The sequence below is a fragment of the Agelaius phoeniceus genome, chromosome 6 (genome assembly GCF_051311805.1).
Source record: "Agelaius phoeniceus isolate bAgePho1 chromosome 6, bAgePho1.hap1, whole genome shotgun sequence".
In the NCBI taxonomy this organism is placed as follows: domain Eukaryota; kingdom Metazoa; phylum Chordata; class Aves; order Passeriformes; family Icteridae; genus Agelaius; species Agelaius phoeniceus.
The window spans coordinates 15,698,096-15,721,966 of NC_135270.1; the positions used below are offsets into that span (position 1 = coordinate 15,698,096).

General features: G+C 41.1%; 1 protein-coding gene across 1 annotated transcript; it reads right to left on the minus strand.

Moving 5' to 3' along the window:
• Positions 1 to 4,146: 4,146 nt before the first annotated feature.
• On the minus strand, positions 4,147 to 22,904 carry SPTY2D1 (SPT2 chromatin protein domain containing 1). The gene is made up of 6 exons (XM_054635857.2): positions 22,749 to 22,904; positions 13,133 to 13,247; positions 10,094 to 11,689; positions 9,163 to 9,319; positions 8,958 to 9,035; positions 4,147 to 7,757 (listed from the first exon to the last, which is right to left on the minus strand). Exons 1-6 carry the CDS (start codon positions 22,806 to 22,808, stop codon positions 7,661 to 7,663), a joined length of 2,103 nt encoding a protein of 700 aa, XP_054491832.1. The 5' UTR covers positions 22,809 to 22,904; the 3' UTR covers positions 4,147 to 7,660.
• Positions 22,905 to 23,871: the final 967 nt, after the last annotated feature.

Consider the following 23,871-nt stretch of genomic DNA (forward strand, 5'->3'; position numbering starts at 1 on the left):
TGCAAGTCTGATGGCCAATTCAGTGGAAAACACAGTAGGTTCAGCAAGGTTAATAGTGACAAATGCCAGTTCTATCCCCCTAACTGACCAGAAAACTGATAGAACAGGACAGACCAAGCATGATAGTAGCACATTTTTACAAGGAGCAAGATCTTGAGCAAGCTCATACAATTTTTTTCTCCCTCACTTCAGGCCACTGATACAAGGCCAGAAGCAGATGGTAACTAAGAGTTACAGCCATAGCAGAAAATGATTAGGTTTAGAAAAACCTTCATTAAACTTCTCCATCATACATAATGCTTAATGATGCTGATTCTGCTTCTATACTAAAGTTGTGTGTGATGTAATGAAGAATGTTACAGCTTCAGTGTTCAGTTTGGAAAGTAGCACAAGATCAGTCCTTCAGTCCTCAGGCATTGCAGATTCCAGCAAGTGCTACACGTCATTTGCCCAGCAAGCATAGTACATCTTCAGTTAAACTTTTACAGAATGATCAGCATGAACATTTATCTAAACTTTTAAAGTGATAATTTGAAAATAATATTGTTTCATAAAGGCCTTAGCATAGACTAATGTTTGAGAATAAAACATTCCTTTTAAATTTCTAATCTCAAACATCTACATTTTTCTGATTTCACAGGGAAAGTCTGATAGATATTTACAGTTATTAGTAAGAGATTTTTAAGATGTTTCCAAACATCAAACTATGTTCATACATAACCAAAACAACCATAGCAACCAGGACAGTGACCACATCCCCATGGCAGTGACACACTGCTGCTGGTAGTAGTGTTTCTATTTAAGGCTTAGAAGTCACTCTTGACTAAGCTTGTACCCAAACTACAGATGCAAATTTCTTAGTATTTACTATGACTCAATCTCCAAACATCATTTGCAATGAATAACTCTGTATTACATCAACAGAGTATTGCCAACTAATCTCTAGGGAATGACACATCTTGCTAGCAGGCTGACACATAGCCTTGCTACTCCATGTATCCTCTAGTAGTTCCCCTGCCCCCATCACTGGGAACACTCTTTCAAATGAAGCTATAGAATTTTGCATATATTCTTACCAAACAAGCTGTAGAAATTCTCCCAAACTGGGATTTATCAAGCAATACATCCAGCTCTTATATTATTACAACTCCTCATTGCATAAAAGGTTACTCTATGTATTAAAATCCAGCATTCTGCCAGCAGTACAGACATTCATTGTGACTGAGATGTTTTCTTTGAGACTTGGTAGAAAAGTTAAGATGGTTAATGAAACAGAAAATAGACTGCAATTTCTCAAGTGCTAAGGGTGAGAACAAAGCAAAATGACAATCTTGGGTGACATGGATGTTGTCTTGCAGCATATGACTTTGGAATTTTATTCAGCTCTACCCAAGAGGAAAATGACATTTCTACAGCCTCAAACTTTAATACTCTAAATACAAGTCTTATTATTCTGCTTGCCTGTGAACATCTTGCATCCATACGGTTGCTAGCTTAGAGATAACCAGGGGAAATGTTCTCAACAACAGGAAACTACTATCCAGGTAGCATTTAAAGGATTTTCTCCAGTGGAGAAAATCATGCTATGAGTTGTCTAAATTAACTTCAGAGTAATGGAATGGAAATTACAAGTTCAACTTGTAAATATTACATGCTCAGGGCAAAATTTGCACTTCTAAAATATACTCAAGTGATCATCCCAGATACCAAAGACTGGGTAATAACTGCAGACCAACCACAACACAAGTGGCAGGAATGAGCTTCCTAACAAAACCCAAACCACCTCCAGCTCTGGGAATATCATGACTAAGAGCATTATTTGTCTCAATGCTCGCTGGTTGTTCTGAACAACCAGCAAGTCACCCATGAGTGTGATCTACACTGGGACCATTTTGTATGTCATAACAATCACTTAAAAGCACCAACCAAGCAAGGCTGGATTTAAGCCAGCAGCTATGAGGTACATCAGCCCTTGTTGCCAACTGTAAAAACAGTGAAGAGACTTTCCACAAAAGTGTTATATTTTCCTGCCAGCTTCAGCACCTCACACTGCTTGTAAACAGGGCTCCCCATAGCCTGGGCCATGTCATGCACCATGCACTGCCACATTCCCTGTGTACACAGCTGGCAAAAGAAGTCAGGCTAATAAAGGGGTTGCTGGCTCCCTCCTTTTGGCTGGGGAAGAGGGTGGTAACAGCAGCACATCCCTCTGCCTGAGCTCTCTACATTCACCAGGACCAGGTGGGACCAGGTGCCTGTCTACATATAATTTACAGTCACATTTGACACTACTGTGGAGGTCTCAAACCCTTCCTGCACAAATCAAGAACAAGATAGAGTGCCCCTCCTGTCCAAAAATAACTGTAATCAATGTTACTCATCAGCTACAGAGCAGCAGGTCAATCCACAGAGGCTCTGCTCTACCATACACATTTGTTTGGCCAAATCTTGATGTACTGAACATATGTAAGGACCACAAGGCATCCATACAACACAAGAGCTGTAAGAAAGTGTCAGGGAGAATTATTGCCTTATCATGATAGGGAGCTGAGGACAGACCCACAACAAACATCATGAACCCTTAGTTGCATCACTCAAGGAAGCTACTTACCTCTCCTGAAGAAATCCACAAGAGAGGTTTCATACATGGAGAAGGGCAGGTAAGGCACTCACACAGCCTTTTGTACTCCATGTGTTCACTGCTACATGTTCAGTGTTATTCCCATGCACTGCAAAACCTGCAAATCTACACTCAAGTGGTTTTCAAATCAGAATCAAGCCAACTCCTTCAACCAAAAAAACCTACTGAAGTTCTTGATTCTTTAAATTGTTGATTGCCATCAACTTTCAGACACAGAGTATGAGATGGCATCAGTTCAGAGTATTTGCCTGTTCTCAAGCAAGGAATGTTGAGAAAGTTACATCCAGGATACAAAAAAATCATCAATTTGATGGAGGGAGAAGGATGTAGGCAAAACTGAAGACTGCCATGAAGAACCAAAGGCAGGAACCCTCAAAGCAAAAAAGCACCAGGTGGTGTGGAAGACCAGAACTATTAGTCGTGGACAGAGAAGTCAGAACTAAACTCATGACATATATGAGTACTTCAGGAATGACCTCTGTCCTTAATTTCATTCCACAGAGCATAGTAAGCATAGTATGCCTAGGCTTTTTAGCTTTCCAGATTAATGGAAAAATGTTTCCATATGCAGCTCTAAGGGTAAGAAGAGGCTATCTATGGGATAAATAAATTGCAGTTCTGTCTTGTGGAACTGAAATCTTATTCTAAATAAACTACAACTAAAAGCTGTCCTCAAACAAGGGAAACCTGTAATTACTTGTTTTTCCCCAATCTGAATAAAATAATTTTGCTTTCAGAAGTAGCTTTACTGGCTGGGTTAAGATAATGACTCAATGTAGAACTACCCTCCTCATGAACAGAACACCTCTGCCTTGAAATAATAGCTGAGATTGACTGATCACAGCTGTTAAGATACATTAAAAATCTCAAGGCAAGTCCATACCAGGTAGTTCCAAAGAAGATATGATTACATGCCTTCAGAACAAGGTAGTCATAAGACACATTAAATGCAGATTTGCAATATTTTTAAAGACTGTTTTTTAAGCACAAGAATATGCAAGCCTTGCTGTTTCTCATAAAGGCAGGTAGGCTCACTGATGTGTATCCATTCATCCATTTGGAAATGGGTCACAGCACCAGCTGATCAGAACAGTCATTTACTTCCACCATCAAAGCAGAAAACCCTTCCAGAGGAGACAGCCATCAAGGGAGTTCAGACTCCTTACACAGGAATATGGAAACCCAAAAGGATGCTGCTTGTGATCACTTCAAATGCAAAAGATTAGAGGCAATGGGCACACTTGGGCATATTATCATTCTAAATACATGTTCCTCCAAGTACATCCCATGTCACAGCCTAAACTGCAGGAGACACCAGGAACTTTCAAATCTTTTCTAAAGGGTTAAGTGACTCCATTATATTTTTCATACCTTCTTGCTGGCTGCATGAGAACCATTCTCAGAGAACATTCAGACTGACACTGCTGTATGTGAAAGCTCAGAGGAAACAGCAGAAAGTAATTCTGATCAATCTTGCATAAAAGTAAACCAATGAGAAATAGCAGTAAAATGTTTAATGCCTGTAATTTATTGTACACATACTTGGCAAAATGTATATGCATTTGGTGTGTGCTCAAGTATACACTTCCTTGACAGCACCCGAGAGCAGGTAAGCTATGTACGAGTTTTTAACCTGATTTGTCACATTGTGTAAAAAGACACTGTGCACACATGATATCCCCAAAGGAAAAAAAATCATTGGCTAAAACTAGAAGCACCCTTATTTACACACTAACACTTTAATATTGCGTCACACCCACTCACCAAAATAAATAGAAGTACATTCATCACAATTTAAACACCAGTCTCTCCATATATTTATTTTCTGACATGTTTTGGTCTCCAGAAATATGCTATATCTAGAAATATGTATCAGCTACTAGATTATGTTACAAAATGCAAAAAAAAAAATAGAAAATTAGTTTTCCTGGACAATATTTTGGGCTTTACACAAAAATAAATCCAGATTTCCATAGAGATCTCATATACTTCTTGAAAGATTTTTATTTTAAAGCACAGCACAGAGTTGCACACTAAGGCTTCCTGTGATATGCAAAACCCTGGCCTCCAAAAGACATCGCTGTAAAGTGAAATACAGCTCAAGTGTAAATACAAGACATTTTCAAAAAGTAGTCATCAATAGAAAGTGCCCTTCATTTGATTTAGCATTAGCAGTAAAGAAGTAGCTACCTTAATTGTGCAATCAAAGCCAGACCTGGAAGGGTTTTATGAAAAGTACGTCATTTCACACTCTCAAGTTTAAGGATATAGAATCTGAGATAGCAGAAACCAACCTTTTTATCCTCCTACATTCATTATTTTTTGACACAATTTAGTAAAAAGGCACATTGTCAAACGGTGAATTAAAAATCTAAAACCAAACCAGAATTTCCTTAAATACAATTAAATCATTAGCTGAACATCCAATCCTGATAAACCAATGTAAGCATTCTTCCAGTTTTTCTTCATCTCAAATTCAGATGCACTTTGGAAGTACTGAAATACTGTCATTAGATAAATACTATTAATCTGGCAAACAGTAAACAGGTTTTTGGATACAAGGTCAGGAATTAAAAAACTAGTTTAGTTCCTTCCTAGCTGACATACAAATATGCAACAAATATGCAAGCACATTAAAAGCCAAACATTTGTACAAAATAGGAAACCCATCAGCATCCCATGCCAATTATGAGAAAGTACTTCTTGACTGTAAAATTACAAATGTGTCCTTGAATAATTTTTCAGATGGAATAGACAAAACTTAAGCAATGATCACTGTGTGAAGAAAGTTATGCAGTGTCTTAGGGAGGCTAGCAGAGTACATTCCAGTCACCATCTACATGACAAAGTGCTTTACAGATTAACAAGTTTAACTGATCTTGCATGGTTAAATAATCAGAAAGTGGTGAAATAATCAGGTTTTACTTAAAAAAACCTGCATTTGTCTGAAATACGGATTTCTTTCCCAACTGAACCAATTTCAACTTAATATATTTCTTTTGCTTCATAAGAGACTTTTTTCTCCCCAGCCAGGTAGGAAGTTGCTCACAGATGATATAGCTGTCTGGGTTGATGGACCTCGAGTCTTTCTCCAGCTAAAAAGAATAAAAAAGTACAAACCCAGAACTTGATCATGGTCCCAAAGCCTATTGTCCTGAATGGGTAATTCTAGAAGCCAGGAAATCTCCAACAGGAAATTTGAGATGGTCCCAATGCAGCAGAGAATACAACACACTTCTAGACAGTGAGGCTACACTATCTTGCATGGTCTCAAGAGCATACACTGAGAAACAGGTTTTGTTAGTTAATAGAGAAAGTTAGAGCAACAATGGTATCCTCACCTGGGCTCCATATTAGCCAATACTGAGATAGTCTAGAGAATCTATACCAGTAACTTACATCAGTATTTTGCTGAGGCAGTGAAATGGTACACCATTGACAGAAAACATCTAAAAAAGGCAAAGCTGTTTTTTCTTACATTAAGAATCAGATGTTTAAAATTCAGCAGCTTCCAAGACTGCTCCTTACAGGTTGCTATCTGAACTGCTTCCTAGAAGCAGCACTGTTAAGAATAGCCCCAAGAGGAAAGGTTCCTTTGTTGTTTCTCCACAAGGTAATTTTTCTTTTTTCCCCACCCCCAACCAATGTCCAAAGCCCTTTTTCTATTTCTTAACCTATTTCTAGCATTAAAACATAATGGCCTGAAGCAGCTGAAGGCAGATGCTACCAATGGAGTCCTGGAGCTTGAGGCAAAGCTGAGTAGTGACACTGGTGAGCTTTGAAGGGCAACTTGGGGAAACCCAAGTAGATGCAACACCAGATTTGACCTTCAGGTCTCAGTGCAACTTCTGTCGACTTATATGAGCCCTGTGCTGATTGTAAACAAATTCAGTTACTGAAACAAACAGTCTTTAAAATGCATAGTTAAAAATAATGTGCAAATATGGGCATTAAGGTAAGTAACTGAACTAAGGCTCCTGATATACATATTATTTTAGGTTTTTGGCTTGCTGAAATCAATCACAAGTATTAACTAGTTAACATGATGTTAATACTGAAAAGCTGCAAATGCATTCTAACAGAACTTAATTCTGATGTTCTTTCTGAACAGTAAAACTAATCAGATAAATGACTGCTTCACATTTTAAATAATTTAACCATCAGATGTTTAATGCAAGAAAAAACACAGTCTGTAAAGCAGCAGAAGCTGTTAAACAAATCTGAAAATTTACAGGGCAGGAGAAGAATTCCCAAGCATATGCTTGAGCTCAAAAGCACAGGTTACATACAAACACTAGAAATTTCTGTTTTCAGGGTGTGTGTTTCTCATACTGAATTAGACTGGCACTGGAATTCCAGACACAGCAAAAGCCAACATAATCTTTTGGCTATATCCATCACTGCATGGTTTGCAAATGACATGCACTTTTCTGTTTAGAAATAAAGAAGTTCAAATTATTTTTATGGGTCCTCAAATCTAAAGATCTGCAGCACTTTATTGCCTTAAACACCTGTGGGCTGTGGTTGAATTTACACCCAAGCTACTGCTGTGCAGAAGATGACATTTTAACACTTTGAGGCTCAGGTTGGGAGATGGGGCAGGATACAGAGCAATCTCTCCAAGTCTCAAGAAATATCAGGGAACAAGAATGCTATTCCTTTCTTTCAAGTGAATGCAAAATTGGTTTACTGGTACGTGGCCCACACAGTTCCAAGTCAGTGCATAGCTAGTCAATATTTCTGCTGGCATCTTGAACTGGTTTAATCAATGGAAAAATCTATTAATTTTATTCCATTTAATATGCATTAGTGCATTAATTTCTTCATTAAAAAACAACCCTGGCAAGTATTAAAAATAAATATCTTATTTAAGTCAAGCTAAAGCCTTGCTTTTCAGTACTTTAATCCCTTTAAATATTCTTTTGCCCGCTAACAAGCAAATGGAAACTGAAGTAGAATAGGAGATGTATGGAGGCAGAGGGGAGCAGAAACATGAACAAAGTCAACACCGTAAGTCAGTTAACGCGTCCTCAGCTTCTTAGACTGTCTCTTGCGTTTCAGCTCTTCTTCTTCCCGTCTCAGCTCTTCCAAGTCTTCCTGAACACCGAGTCTCAAGCTGCCAAACAAGATTAAATCCTTTACACTGCTACTCAGGGCACTTGAGGTTTTGCTTCTACATGTCCAAAAAGCAATGCTAAAAGTACTACAGCTGATTTGAAGAATAATTTCATATCAGCTCTTCTTTAATTATAGAATTAATGCAGCTTTAAGAAATCAAGGGTTTTTTTTTAAATCATAAGATCAGAATTCAAGTATTTCAAGGGAAAAAGATATTTAAAACTTCTGTCAAAAATAAAGATTGTATTAAAAAAATTAATACATTTAATACATAAGGTCTTTTTTTTCTCCCAAAAAGCAGCTACTGAAACATCCATTAGAAAAGTAAAATTGAATTTAACTCAAGTTTCTTATCTCCACTTCCTTTATGCAACATGGGTAGTTAAAAGTGAGTCAGGAATTCAACTCTGCAAAACCTTACTCTAGGATATCAACAGCAATATCACTTAAAAATTACCTTCATTTCTCCTAACTCCACTTAACAGACTATAGTGTTCCATGGGCTGCAGATATCCCAGGAGCAATAAGGACATTGACTGTAACTTCAAAGATACAAATTTCTAATGTTCAAGGCACCTTCTGAATACACATATAGAACCAAAGAATTTGGTGACTCAATGCATTCCAATATTTGCATTTTCTATGGGAAGCCCTTATAGCTTTCAAAAAGCTTGTCCCATCACTTATTTAAAAACAAAGAATCAGTTTATCTCATAAGAATTCTGCAAGCCCAAAGGCCAAAACCAACGTGAAAATCACCTTCAATTTATATCAGTGACTATACAAGCTTGTCAGCATACTTTCCCTACTTCTATAGAAATAGACATACACATATGTATAGATAAGAACAAATAAAATTTCCAGTCCTCAAACTAGCAGAATATTGTAATGCTTGGGACCAATTAAAGAATTTGGAATTTCAAATTAAATGTATAATTTTAAAAATATTTTTTGAAATTAATTGGTTTTGTTTTTTATTAGTTCTTAACAAGCAAGATTTGTGAAAGATAAGGACATACACAACTTATTTAGTGTATCCACCACTGGCTGTATGAATTCCATCTTTTACTTAAGCTTTCTTATAAAAAACTGATAAGGCTTGCTGTTAAAAGCAGAGTGGATACTTGCTAGCTTAGCCCTATGACTTCAGCAATAAACAAACTTTGCAATTTGTATCCAAGTTCAAATCCATGCATACCTCCTAGCTTCTTCTTTCTGTTGCTCTCTCCAGCTGCTCTCCATATAACGTAAGGCATAATCACTTTCATCTTTGTACCTGAAAATTAAATATCAGTTTGTAGCACATTAAAAAATAGGTAATGAATTAATATCCCTTCTTAGGAAGAATAATTACTTGTTCTATTGCTTGTTCTGCAATATCTTAAAATTGTTACTTCTCTTACCTTTTCCGGTCATAGCCAAATATTTCCCGAATATGTTTTGATATTTCTTCTTGAGATTCCCCTTCATCTTCAATGAAATCATCCATTTCAGAGTCATATTCATCATCATCATCATCTTCTATTTGTCTCTTGTAACTAATAGGTGGTCTTCCAAGACCTAAATGACAGGAGACAATAAAATCATTAACTAATAATATGAACATAATTTTAATTTAACCGTACTTCTCCTTGCTATACCTTGGGCATAGCCATTTTCTGGGCTTCACGGTGGAAAACTTGTGCCTCAAGTTAACCAGCATTTCTTAGAAATTCAGCAAGAGAAAACACTTCCTGAGTTGTGCTAGAGGAGATTACCTATCAGGATCAGCAATGGCATCCTGAGGAAAGCAGATATCTGTTCTTTGCTCAGGGCTTTCCAGGCACTTATTCACTACACTCCACACTGCTTGCACCTGATCAGAAATAAATTTTTGGAACAGCTTGTCACTGATAAGATAAATCTGCCAAAACACTGAAATGTAAAACCTGTGAGTGATTTTTCATCTAGCCCTTCAAGCATCTGTTATTTAAGACACAACAAAGTTTTATAGACCAACTATTAAGCAATGCTGGCAGCAAATCCTTCAATTCTTTTCTTTCTAACAGCATTCATATACCAGTATCCATCACAGGCTGCTTAGTTTTCTTTCATGTGATACTTTACACCACCTGTATTTCAAAAATTACAAGCATAGGTAAAAATAAGTAAAATAAATTAAAAGCTGCTATATTTAATTTTATTTCAACTATTGAACTGTTGTTATCTGAGTTTCACTTGGGTTTTTTCCATCTCTTCTCCCCACTGGGGGACAGGGCATGCAAGCAGCCGCACAGTATTTAGTTGGAGTTAAACCACAACAATGAAAAAATGCTTTGTTCTATAAATGCATACCTTGTGGATGAAGCACAGGTCTATGCCCTGGAAAAGGTCTCATTCCATTCATCTGTCCATTGCTAGGTCTTGTGATGAGGTTTTTAGAAGAAATGGTTTCTGACACGACAGTACACTTGGGTTTCCCAGCTGCGCCCGGGCCGCCGCCTGGTCGCGCAGCTCCTGCGCTTGTGCTGATGCCCGGCCTCCCTGGGCCAGTGCCCAAGCTGCTGCCTGGCTGCCTGGCCCCTGTGCTTGGACTGATTCCTGGCCTTCCTGGTCCTGTTCCCAGGCTGCTGCCCGGTCGCCCTGGTCCTACATTTGTGCTGCTGCCCGGCCTTCCCGGTCCAGTGGCCAAGCTGCCGCCCGGTCGCTTAAGTCCCACGCCTGAGGCGCTGCCCGGTCGCCCAGGTCCCGTGCTCGAGCTGCCCGTCGGCCTTCCCGGTCCCACGCCTGAGCCACCTCCTGGTCGCCCAGGTCCTGTGCTTGAGCTGCTGCCAGGCCTCCCAGGTCCTGTGGCTGAGCTGCTGCCCAGGCGCCCAGGTCCTGAGCTTAAACCACTTCCTGGCCTTCCCGGTCCCACACCAGAATTGCTGCTTGATCGTCCCGGTCCTGCACTTGAACCGCCACCGGGATGTCCAGGTCCTCCTTTTCCTAAGCTGCTGCCGGATCGCTTTGCATTGGAGTTGATTCCATGTTGAAGAGCTGCAGGTTTTCCTGGTTTTGCATGGGCAGGCTTTTTCAGGCTGGATTCTTTCACAGATGGCATTCTCTGAGCCCCATTGGCCGTGGGTTTTGAGGGTGGCACCTGAGAGCTTGAGCCAGACTTTCTAATACCATTGACAGGTAATTTATTATGACTGCTACCAGTAGAGCTTTTTAAGGAACCATTTTGTGAGGTTTTTTCCATTTGATCAAGTCTGGAAGAAGATGATGACCGTGGGTGTTTTTCAGTCAATGCTGGTGCTTTGGATTTCTTATCAATACTACCCATAGAAAGAGACAGACTGCTTTTAGATGTGGAATGTTTATCTACAGAGCTTTTATTAAGTTTTGTGTTTACAGATGCTTTTTGAGAAGACAGTTTTTTTGAAGAACTGGATATCCCTGTAGGCTTAATCTCCTTCTCACTTTTCTTATGCATTTCTACTTTTTTGTTTTTGCGTCCCAACAACTCCCTCTCTCTCAATTCTTCTGCTGTTCTGGGCCTCTCTTCTACCTTTTTCACTGGTTTTATTTCCACTGGTTCATGTTGTTTCTTTTCAGCAAGCCTCAAGAGCTCTGCAAAGTTCAGAGGTGCAGGTGCACTTTTGGGAGGTGCCTTTGGTTTCACTGCAGCTTTGGATGGTTTCTCTTCATATTCTTCTTGCTCATGCTCAGATTCTGTCTGACTGTATTCAAGTTGCTCAGTTTCATCTTCTGTTGCATACTCAGCCTCTGGGGCCTGAGCAACATTCTCACAAGCCCTCCTCTTTTTAGACTTCTCTTCAACAGGAACACCATTATAACCATAAAAGTTATCCTTTGTTCGTGAGGCCATAGCTCTTGCCTTTCTGTCATGTTTCAGTTCAATACGCCTCGCCAAGAGCTGCTCTTTCTTCCTTCTTTCTTCCAGTGCTGCAAGAAAACCAGGAGAAAGTTACACAAAAAGCACTACTTTTTATGCCAATATTTTCCAAACTAACAAACCACTTAGGACAGCAGCTTAAGGATATCTGGCTAATAGCTATCCAAAATAGATGAGAAAGTGAGCCCAGGTCTGCCAACAGGACAAGCTGACCCTTCTGTGTCAGCTGCTCCAACAAAGGCAAGCAATTGAGTGAAATGCTGCTCTAACAAAACCCACTAAGGCTTTCTGAGGGAAGCAGCTTTCCAGGATGCTATGAAAATTGTGGAGAGCCTTTGTATAAGGAGGTACAGAAGTTATGGGATCTCTGTGGAGGGAGTTCTGAGACTGAGCAAGAGAATCTTGAGACTATACAGAACTTACAATCAAATGTTTAAAGGAAGTTGAGGAAGGGGAGAGAATAAGAGTATTGGGGGGATAATAACTGGAAAATAGCCTAAGTGTGTGTGTGTGTAGAGGGATAGAAGGGAGACACAGATGCAGCTGAACACAGATAAACAAGCAGCTGGTCATTACACAAGTCTGATAGAGCCCTGTGCCCTATCTCCACAGTCTGTCCTATATCCTTACTGTTCTGGCTTAGCTGTTGTCTGCATGAGTATGCTCTCTATCTTGTGTCTGTGACCTGCTGACAAGAGTCTGGATGAATTAGCTGGTGAATGGACATCTAAATACCAAATACTGGACAGACCAAGGAGTAGGGGCTAACTACCAAGATGATTCAGAAAACATAAAAATTCCTAGAAAATGGATCAGGCTACTCATACTTTGGGTGCCTATAAAGATACCATTCCTTGTCTGTGTTATTCTGTTGTCAAGGGCTGTGACAGCAGAGTGTACCAGCATGCCCCCTGTGGAATTTGTGCTTAGTCTTGCTTCTGGACCTGGCAACAGGATTAAGGAATAGACTCATGACTGGTCCAGGAGAGGAAGAATAACCTGGGCCATCCAGTTCACCAGATTTGGTTACCTTTAAACAAAACATTAACATCAAAAGCAATGCAGTACTAGTTTATTCCATAGACTATTTAAAGGAAGTATAAAAGTGGAGAAATCATGTCTCAGATTCTTTAATCTGGTGCATCAATACAGTGAATTTTAAGACAGAACAATGGCAACTCCTTCCATTTTTCCACACAGATGAACTTTTCAAAGTTAAGCTAATGAAAGTTGAGATAGCAGTTAAGGTGAAGAGCAAAAAACTACCTCAACCTCCAGCCATAAATTCTAATGTAGCTGAGTGATGTTTTAACCCCTTAGGAAAGCAAGCAAACATCCCCAGCCCTTACTTAGTTCTAGCTTTCTCTCAGCATCAGGTCTATGCATAAATTCCAGAAACAGATGTGCAGCTGCATGTGGAAGAAATTTGAATAAGGTGACAAATAGCAAATAATAAATTAAAGTCTCCCATAGGAGATATTTTGTACTTTTACCTTTTTTTCTCTTTTCTTCTTCTTGCCGTCTGAGAAATGCTTGCACTGCTGCAGACTCTACACCTTTGACTTTGGGAACTTTTTTGGGAGGACCAACAGCCAAACTGTACCTTTTCTGCAAAGAACAAAAAAATATGTCAGAAGAGTTAAGAAATGTAAAAAATCTGTCTTTATAACTGAGGAGTTGCATAACAGTCCTGTACTTGAGTTAAGCACAGAGTTGGTACAGAGTAAACAATGAATTCCCACTGAAACTGAGGGTTGTGCTGGATACATCTGACTCACAGTTGTACTTTCAGGCTGAGCAACCAGACCCAAATCCTCAGGAGAAACTTGCAAGCTAGAAAGTGCCTGGTCCAAGGGAGTAGATGTGTCTTGAAATTTTTTTTTCTTCATAACCATCAGAAGAGCAAGATAACCAAAGTCCAGAACAAGATATCAGCACTAAGATAAGGACATTTGTCTTGTCTATACCATTGGCCAGCAGCCAACTACTTCACCCTATAAATATTGCCATCAGGATGAGCCTGATTTGAGCTCTGCCTGAACTGCAGCTTACCTGGATGCCAGGTGACCCCTTGAGCAGGGATGCCTCTCAGGGTTAGAAATTCCTTACCTGAAACTAAGAGATCCTTCCTTACCCAAGGTGGAAAGATTCCTTACTCATGACAGATCCTCAGCAGGTGACAGAGGATGTTGCATTAGTATTATGAAACATTACTAATCCATCCACCCCATATTATTACAAACACTGTATGGATAATTCCATTAGATATATACTATTGACCAAGCCTGAGACTAAGAATGGATCCAGCCACTCCAAACTGAGTTTAGAAAGCAAGGAGTCCACTGAGAACCTTGTGTTTCAACAGGACTGTACTTCTTGGTCTTTGCATTGCCAGTCCGTAAGAATTATCCTAAATGAGTTCATAAATGAATGACTTTGAACTCAACCTTCTTTTTTGTATGTTTCTTCCATTAATAAAATAATAAAATGAACCTTGCATTAAACCTTGTCAAACCCCTGTTGAACTTTGTTGAATTCCAGTGAATTGTCAAATCATTATTTTATCTCAGAACACCTATTTTATCTCATTGCTGCCTATCTTTTGAGTGAGATACAATCACATGGATACATCCAGAATATGTGGATACATTCACAACAGGGCTCACTCAGCTTTTGGAAGGAATGAGCTGGAAACCAGACAGGTAGGGAAACAAAATGAGTGAAATGAACTGGACTAATAAGGAATGCAATGACTGCATTAGTAACAGAATAAAAGTATTTCAGTTCAGCCTTAGTCTTGACCAAGAGGAACCAAAAGCAAACTACAGCCCAAGCTGCCAGAGTCAATTCAATTCCAGACTGCAGGTTTACAGCTCCATTTTTAGCTTACTTGTAGACACTCATTTCAGTTTCAGGTTACCTAATTCAGCAAAAATAGATAAATCAACTCAAAAAATCTGAATTACTCCAAAAGCTGGAATGGACTTTACCAGCATTATAAATAGGCTGACGTAAAACCAACAACGCTGATTTTAGTTCCTGCTGGCAGTGACCTTAAACACAATACTGCTATACATCAAGGAGTTAGTGACCCACACACCAGCTGACCTGAAACTCTACTTATCACCTGAGCTCAGTGTGACCTCAGCACTAACTGTGAGAGAATACACAGCCCCCAACCTGGCACCTGGCAATTCCAGCACTTGCACATGGTGTAACTTGCCAGGAGAAGAGAAGGCTCCAGGGAGATCTTGCTGCAGCCCTTCAGTACTGAAAGGGAGCTTATAAGAAAGATGGGGACGGTTTTTAGCAGAGACAGTAACAATAGGACAGAGGTTATTTGTTTTAAACTAAAAGAGGGCAGATTCTGATGAGAAGTTGTTTGAGGGGAACAGCAAACACTGGCTTAGATTGCCAGGAGAGGCTGTAGACCCCCCCCATCCCTGGAAACATTCAAGGTCAGGTTGGACAGGGCTCTGGTTGACCTGATCTGTTTAAAGATGTCCCTGCCCATTGCAGGGGAGTTGGACAGGATCACCATTAATGAATCCTAGCCTGTGATTCTGTATCTCATTATATCCTGAGGTGAAGCTGCATGTTTTCATGTAACATCCTTTTCCTTGGCAGAGGAAATGATAAATTGCACTATGAACTTCCCAGGACCTCCTGCAAAAGCTCTAAAGACTACAACACTGATTACATGCATCACAGACAGGATTTGCACAGCTTGCCATGCTTAAAAGTCTGTCCAGTGCTGGTCAACCTGGGGTTCCAGCAAGTGAACAGGTGTCAAGTTATCTATGCTACCCCCTTTTTTGCTTCTCTTATATCCAATAAAGGTTACTTAAATCAATGTTAAGTGCCCAAGTGCCTCTTACTGGGTTCTATAACAACCATTTGCACTAGTGTGCTGCACCTGTTCTGACACTTCCTTTCACAAATGTACCAGGTTGTGCCTGAAACAGGAAAAATTGACTTTTTTTTAACTTCTTCCCACAAACAAAATACAGAAGAAAAAACAAAGCAATGAGAGAGACAGTTGTAAAGATAAATGCAATAGAAGGCAGTTAAACCCAGAAGCAGAAGGAAAGCAGAATACAGTAAGGAATAAAAGAAACCCCAATCCAAAACTGAGGTTTGAGAAGGTGGGTTTTTTTATTTCAAAAGTAAGCCAACAGATTAAAATCTAAACCAAGATCTCCCACATGAGACATTAAGATTCTCACCAAATGAAAGAGATGTGAAAAAACCCAAATAAAAAAAGTATCACTAAAGAGCCACACAAGTCAGCATTTCTATAAATATCTTTCTGTCCTCATAAAGCCTTGTGAAACTTAACTAAAATAATCAAAACAAAATATCTGGTAAGGAAACCTACATCCAAATGCTTTAGAAGCAATAATCAGACAGGCTGACAGCCTAACTCCCTATAAACATCAATATCACACAATGGAAGACTCCATTCTCATTTCTGATTCACTGATCAGCAGCACATGAATGGATCTTGGATTACTTTAATAATTAACATGCAAACTCATAAATTAGCTTGAATATACATGCACTAAGAAGCAAGGTTTGGAGGCTCATTTCTAAGTTGCATCCAAAACTGGCTCCAAGAAGGGCACCTACAATACCAGCCCCTTGTAGTCTTCTCAAGCAGTTTCTGAAATGACCAGAGCACAATTACTAAGGTGCACTATCCACATACATTGCATATTAAAACCTGCCATGTCACCTCATCACATTAAAGACCTTCTACAGCCAAGCTCATTTACTGAGCTGCACCTCTCTGCAAGGAAGTTTCTCTCCACAACCTGAGAACCAATTTTCCTGTTTGCACCAAAAGCATCCAGGACTTGACTGCTCAGGAAACCTGAACTGCCATGCAGCACTGCCTCTCAGCTTTTGCTCAAATGTGGCCCATGGCTCTGTGTCCCAAAGAAACCTGGTTTACTCCATTTGAACTGGAACAGACAGGGAGGCAAAGCAATCCACACATTATCAGTCAAAATCCTGTCAGAAACAGGTTGAAGCAAATTAGTACCTTAGAAATTATTTGCAGTACTCTGCAGCATACTCATCTTAGTATAATGATGTCTCTGTAAACTTTCTTACAAAGTTAAACACATCATGTTTTGCCATTGGTAACCTAATTGGGCAAAGCTTCATTTAATTATTCCATTTCAACTGTGCCCTCAGTTTTGAAAACTCGGTTTTAAAAACTGTGTAGTACTCAAGCATCTTTTCCAGCCTAAATGATTTTGTGCCTAAGGAGCATCTTTGGAAACTGCTAAACAGCAGAGACAAATGTAGATTGGTCTATTCTGTTGGGAAACCTTATAAAGAATTAAAGTGATGGAGAAGCAGTTTTCAGGCTTTGTTTTGCTGCACTGTGACTAACAGCCCTATCCAGAAGCAGGTTTGAAAAAGTAGCTGGACAGACAAGCTCGTTTCTGACTGCTGTTAACATGACAGATCGTGCAAAATTTAAATTAAAATTTCCAATCAGTAGCATTTCTTAATATTGACTAACAACTGAAAATACAGAAAAAAAATAATAAATGAATATCCATTTTCTGTACTATTGCTGATACAAATCTTGCTCACTTCCATTCAGTAACAGCATAAAATAACCTGCTGAACTGTGGCCTTTCTAAAAGCACTGAACCATACACTTGTTCTGCAAACACCAATAAAGTGTTTTATATGCAGTGCAAATGAATATGCATCAGACTGCAGGTAAAGCAGGCCAAATAAGCCAGCCCACGTCACTATACCATCCAAACAGCAGCTGCACTATTCTGGCTTTTAATAACTATTGCTAAGTTGGTTAAATCAACAGAGGAATAGAAATGTTTAGCCTTTAGGAAAGAGCAGGTCATGCTGTTCCCAGAGCACTGCACTCTTCAAGCTGTAAACAGTGACTATTTGCTTTGAAGTCACTGACTTCCTGCAAAACGCGGCACATGATCCTGATGGAGTTGTAGCTACTTTGATGTCAGCATTCAAGTACCAAATCCTGGACTATAAAACAGAATTTATAAAATAATTGCCGACTTTTTGGCACCCAAATCAAGTCACAAGGGGCCTAGACCAAACACAGACAGCCAGAAGTAGCAGTAGTAGTATTGCCTTTAACAATGGTCAGTATTTACACAGGTGGCAATGCAAGATCAATGCAAGTGATCAATTCTGCCAAACCCAATTCTCAAGTAGAGCACCTGAGCAGCTCAGTTACTGCCATGAGCTTGCACATGCAGTGCAAAGACAATTCCACTTGTGTTATCCACTGCAGACAACTTGCAGGGGCTCTCACAGGCTGGGGAGATTCTTTTATTTGCTTGTTTTTCACTAGCATGTTAAACACTTTGCCTGTTCTTCACAGATCATTTCTTCCTTATCATTTGCCAAGACACGTAACCTTCTCCAATGGGAAGTCCCCGTTTCCCCCCAAATATTCCTCAGGGTTGTCTTAAGTTGCAATGCAAGATGTAACCAGAACTATGTACTCTATCACCACCTGTGGGGCAGTGTTCTTTATCTCTTCCACAACCCATCCTCCATCCAGGGAGATATCTGCTGTAAATGGGCCACTGAGACTCACTGCATGACTGATACAAATACATCACCTCATGGTGAGATGTTCCGCCCCGGGGGAGGAACAATTCCTACCTAGATGAAAATCTGAGAATTGGAACACCAGGGGAGACTTTTCCACTAAATTCCCAAAGCCAGACCAGGCCCATCTACACCACCACTGGACCGTCAAAGAAAAACTACACCCTTCTGTAGGATCATTGCTTCAACAGAACCACATCTGTCACTGCAGGAGGGCTGCAGCCACCATTTAATCAGACTGCTACCAACACCCTGACACACCCACAGGGTGCCAGGTCATATTCTCACTCTGTCTGTGTTTTTTGTATTATTGCATTTTTATTTTAATTTTCCTGGTAAATAATTGTTATTCCTCTTCCCATATCTTTGCCTAAGAGCCCCTTAATTTCCAAATTATAATGATTCAGAGGGAGGGGGTTTACATTTTCCATTTCAAGAAAGGCTCCTGCCTTCCTTGGCAGACACCTGTCTTTTCAAAGGCAAGGGTATAATTTTCTGAGAACATCAGGAATGGTTCATCCTTGTTTGTGTCACTCCTCTGGCAATGCCAGTCCCCCAAAAGGCAGCGTCCCACATTGTAAGTGGCCGTTTGTGTTCACTGCCCAGGGGCCTCTCTGCCCTTCATCCTGAACTGCTATTTCCAAAGCTTCTGCTACAGATTGGCCACGGGGTTCCCAGCAGCTGACTCTGCAGTGAGACTGTCTTAGAATACACACACGGTGATTTCGCAACTGCTGCTTTCAATTTCTGCTTGTGACAAATACTGGGTAACAAGCATGTTTAAATTTGCTTCATTTCAGGTTCTAACAACTCCTACCAAGATAAAACGCTCAGCTTACCAGCTCACTGTTCTCCTCTCCCAAACCAATTCAACAAGTTCATACACTTTATTCCTAAGAAAACAAAAATTATTTTCTTCCAATTTTACAACTGCTGCCACAACACCCAAGCAGAACCCTTAGCTGGAAAAAAAATTGCAGATTTCTTCTATGAAAAGTTGCTTCACACAGGAAAACAAACAAACAAAAAAATCCCCTAAAAACAACAACAACAAAAAAACGGGAATAGGAAAAGCTGGAAATTTTACTAGTCAGCATTTAAACCTCAACAGTCTGGAACTTTACTATCAGGTCAGTCAAGTTGAGAGCAAAAGCCCTCCTCACCCCTGCCAACATTTCACATTGAATATCTTGCAGTTCCCTTCTGTGGAGGCTGATGCAATCCAAATAATTTCAGCCTCGTTTTGAGGCTAGTTTTAAGCACACAATAAATGCACACACATCAATCGATGGGAGTCTGGTCCTACAGCAGCAATCTGCACTTCACAGCCATTCCCATTATTTCTCATGCTGGGCTTTTCTTGCCTGCAGGCAAACGCTCGATAATTTGTAGATTGAATTCGATGGGCAGGCTCTGTAACTCAAGGTCCTCTGAACAAACTCAGGGATTCTGTTAGTGTTTCACTTCACAAATACCGAATTACTCCTGGCTACTTGTATCTGTCAGCTTCACTGGAGGCTGCTTTGTATCAGTCCAACTTACAGTGAGACCTCACAAGTGCTGACGTGGATGAAGAGCTCTTTCAGTTCTGCGTCACCACTTTGTGGTTAAATTGTATCGGGTTTCTGTAAATTCTGTACACCAAAGTTTCACCCTCAGTTAAAAGGAATCGGGAGCAATATGAGATGCTTATACTGTCATTAACAGCTTATTAGAAACTAAGGTGAAATAAAAGAACGACTTGGTTCCAACTGTCCTCAGGGTTTTCTTTTTTTTTTTTTAAGCTGCAATAAAATTTCATATTTTAAAAAATAGCTACAATAAAAATATCTGAAAGTGCTTTGTCATGTCATGTGGAACACGTGGCATAACCCAGTATACCAATTTCACCAAAAAGAGGACAATCTATTTAAACCTCTCTAAAGTCAACGTTAAATCTCATAACTTATCATGTCTAGTCAAAGCAAGACCATACTAAAAAGCTGATGAACTGCTAATATGAACACAGGTAACAAAATACAACAGTGAAACCCCTATGGAATATTAGATGATAAAACCTGGGGCTCTATTCAGCAACTGCTGTGGAGATGATTAGCAGCACATCATTAATAGCTTAGACAGTAGTTCATATATGAACTGTTTCGTTTAGAAACAAAACCTGATGCAACTAACAGGGCACCAAAAGGCTGATATCAGCAATGTTCCTTTTGAATCTGGATTTCCATAGGGAGATGAACAAGCAGATTCGTTTTTACAGGGACATGATGTAATATCTGCTTTATCCAGGCCCCTCTTTTACAATACAAGACCACATTATTCCTTAGAGTTTTTATGCAGTTTCCACTTTGAACTAAACACGACCTGTTATAGTGTGTGTATATATATTTATATATACTTTAAATATACACTACTCATTCATGTCACTGTTTTTCATTACAAAGGGCATGGAACATTTAGTTAGGTGCACTGTTAAGTTTAAAACAAACTTCTCAGAGACAAATGCAGAGGATATGCTTGTTAATGCAGGAACTAACATTTCTAGAAACCTGGTAACTTTATCTACCAGTAAATGTGTAATTAGTCTACATGGTATTTTTAATAAAAGTATTTAAAATAATTATATTCTTCTTATATAAACACATTTAATATACTAGCTTTAACACAGTGGAGTTGTTTAGATGTCCAGTGATTGTAAAATCTCCATGGGCTCTCTTTTAAAGCCCAGCAGCTGCAAATAGCTTCAAGCAGTGCCAAGTGCAGCTCTGCTTTTGCTCAGAGACTGGGGCCAACTTCAGAGTTAAAAGCTGCACCACTAATGTGCTAAACCAAATTGTTTCAACTATGGATTCAACTGCACTCTCACTCCATGAGTTAATCAGGAATTAGCAAATCATAATGCTGACTTTACTAAAAAGAGTAGCTAAACCCTCATTCATTGCACAAGAAGTAGGATCCCCTCCCTCCATCATCACATCCACAATGGAGATTATGGCAGATATTTCATCAATTCATCATCATGGATTAAAACTGACAAAAAAGTACTGGCTCACACAGTAAAGCTGGTTGGGGAAACTGAGAATGTAAAGAGAAGCTTTAAACATCTAAAACAATAATTATAATAACCCAGTGACAACTTAGTGAAACAGTTTAAGACCAATCAAATGGGCATTTAAATATTGTAAAGTATTTCTGTATTTGTTATTTATTATTAACAATAATTATAATAACCCAGTGACAACTTAGTGAAACAGCTTAAGACCAATCAAATGGGCATTTAAATTTAAATATCCTAAAGTATTTCTGTATTTGTTACTTTATAATTTATGTTATGAACCAGATTCCTATGTAGGGTCAGAGACAAATTAAACGAGGCTAAATATATAAAAAAAAGTTGATTTTATAAGATTTTAAACCCACAAGGGAATCTGATTAATTTCACAACTACCATATGGTCGGTACATATTATCAACTGGTCATGCTACTAGTGAACATTACCATAGTTTTACTAATGATAGAGACACTGAGATATTCACTAGTTCTGACACCACCTAAATGAAGACACTGTACAATTGAGAGTATGGAGGTTTTTTTCTGGTTTTCCCACAGTTTTTGCTAAAAACAACTACCCCTCATTTACACTGGGTTTAAGCAAACTAATCACAGAAACAACTCTGGCACTCTGTTGAAAAGCAAACATAAAGTGTCTCCCTAGCTGGTGGCTACCAAGGAGAAAACATTTCTTATCCAAATAAGCACTCAAGACTTATAATTTGGGTCCTCCCAAATGAAACCCAGAGGAATGAAACCCAGGATATGAATGTATGAAAAGGCCACGTGCCCTTCCTCCTGCCGGATTTCATCCAGGCAAGTCAGTGGGTTACTGCACAAGGAATCAATACGTTACTGATAGCTTGAACTAAATCACAAACTGCTGAAGTACAGACCCCAGAACAATGTTAACAATACACCAAAAGCCTCCGGCCAGCCCTCCCCGCAGGGCTGTTACACCTTATTCCTTCGCGGCGCACACAGAGACCTCAGACAACGCAGCCCATTCACCCGAAACTTGTCACTTTGTCTCCGGCTCGCACTGGAGACGTGGCAGACTCGCATTTCCAGAGCGAACAAAAGGACCGAGCCGGCTTTCGGGCACCGTGTTCCCCCGCAGCCCGGCTCCGCTCCCGGAGGGATGTCGGCACTGCCAGAGCAGGAGGGCGAGCCGCGGCTGCCCACTCCCAGCCCGGGGTGCCGGCACCTGTTGACAGAAGGGGCCCCGCTCGCCCACTCCCCTCACACAGACGCTTTTCCAGCCCTCAGGAGCGAGCAGCCCCGGCCGGCGAGGCGAAAGGCCCGGCAGGGACAGCGGCGGGCGCTGCCCGGCAGGGGCCGAGACGGGAGGGGCTCCCGCGGCCGCGGGGCCCTCCCCGGGCCCGACCGCCACCGCGCCCCGGCCCCGCGCCCCCCGGCAGCCCCAGCCGCCCCCGAGCTCACCGGCACCGCGTTCAGGCCCTGCTGCTCCGAGGCCATCACGAGAATGTTGTGAAAATCCATGGCCAGGCCGGAACACGGGGGGCTGCGGCAGCCGCCCCGCTCGCACTGCCCGCCGCCCCCCGCCCGCTCGGCCCCGCTCGCTTCCGCCCGCTGCCGCCTACCCTTTATATAAGCTCGCCTGGCGTCGGCGTCACTTCCCCTGTGGCGGAGCCTCGCCACGGGAAACGGGGCTGGGCGAGAGGAGGGAACGGCGAGAGGCGTCTCGGGAGCCCCGCCGGACGGCAGGGCCCGGAGTGGCGGCGGGCGCGGCCTTATGAGACCCCCGGGGCAGCCCCGGCCCGGCCCCGCCCGGCGCCTCTCGCCGCCCCCCGCTCACAGCTGGCGCCGGTGCCGGGATCGTCAGTCCGCCCGCCTCGGCTTCGGCCCTGAAACGCCTCAGAGAGAGGGGGCGCGGAGTGACGGGACAAGGAGCGATGGCTCCAAACTGACAGGGAGCAGCCTTACATTAGGTGTCGCGAAGAAATTCTTTACTGTGAGGCTGCTGAGGCACCGGGACCGCTTGCCCAAAGAAGTTGTGGGTTTCCCATCCCGGGAAGTGGTCAAGGAGTGGTTGGATAGGGCTTGGCACAACCTGGTCGAGTGAAAGGTGTCCCTGCCCACAACAGCGGGGTCAGAACAAGGTGATCTTTACGGTCCCTTCCAACCCAATCCATTCTATGATTCTGTGATTACCATCCCCAACCTCGGCATGGGGACGTGTCAATAAAACATCAAAAATTTGTACTTTCTTCTTTTTTCCAATAGCAGCTCTTCATTTTTCAGTGACAGTGAGAATTGTGGTGGTTTGAAAGGAAAAAGCCTTTGGGGGCAATGGCCAGTAGCTCTGAGCACACCCTGACACCTGCCCCCGTCCCTCCTGCATTCCCAGCTGCCAGCTCCTCCCTGAGTGGACATCAGCTAGGCAGAAATCCTGTAACAAAGGAGGAACATGGATTAAGTTTCCTCAGCAATCTTTCTTGGCTTGTCAAGGCTTCAGAGTTGGTGCTTGGCTTGTAGGGCTGTCACAGTTGCTTCAGCAGTGCACGTCCAGCTGCAGGAATACTGCTGGATAAACAGGGCTCCC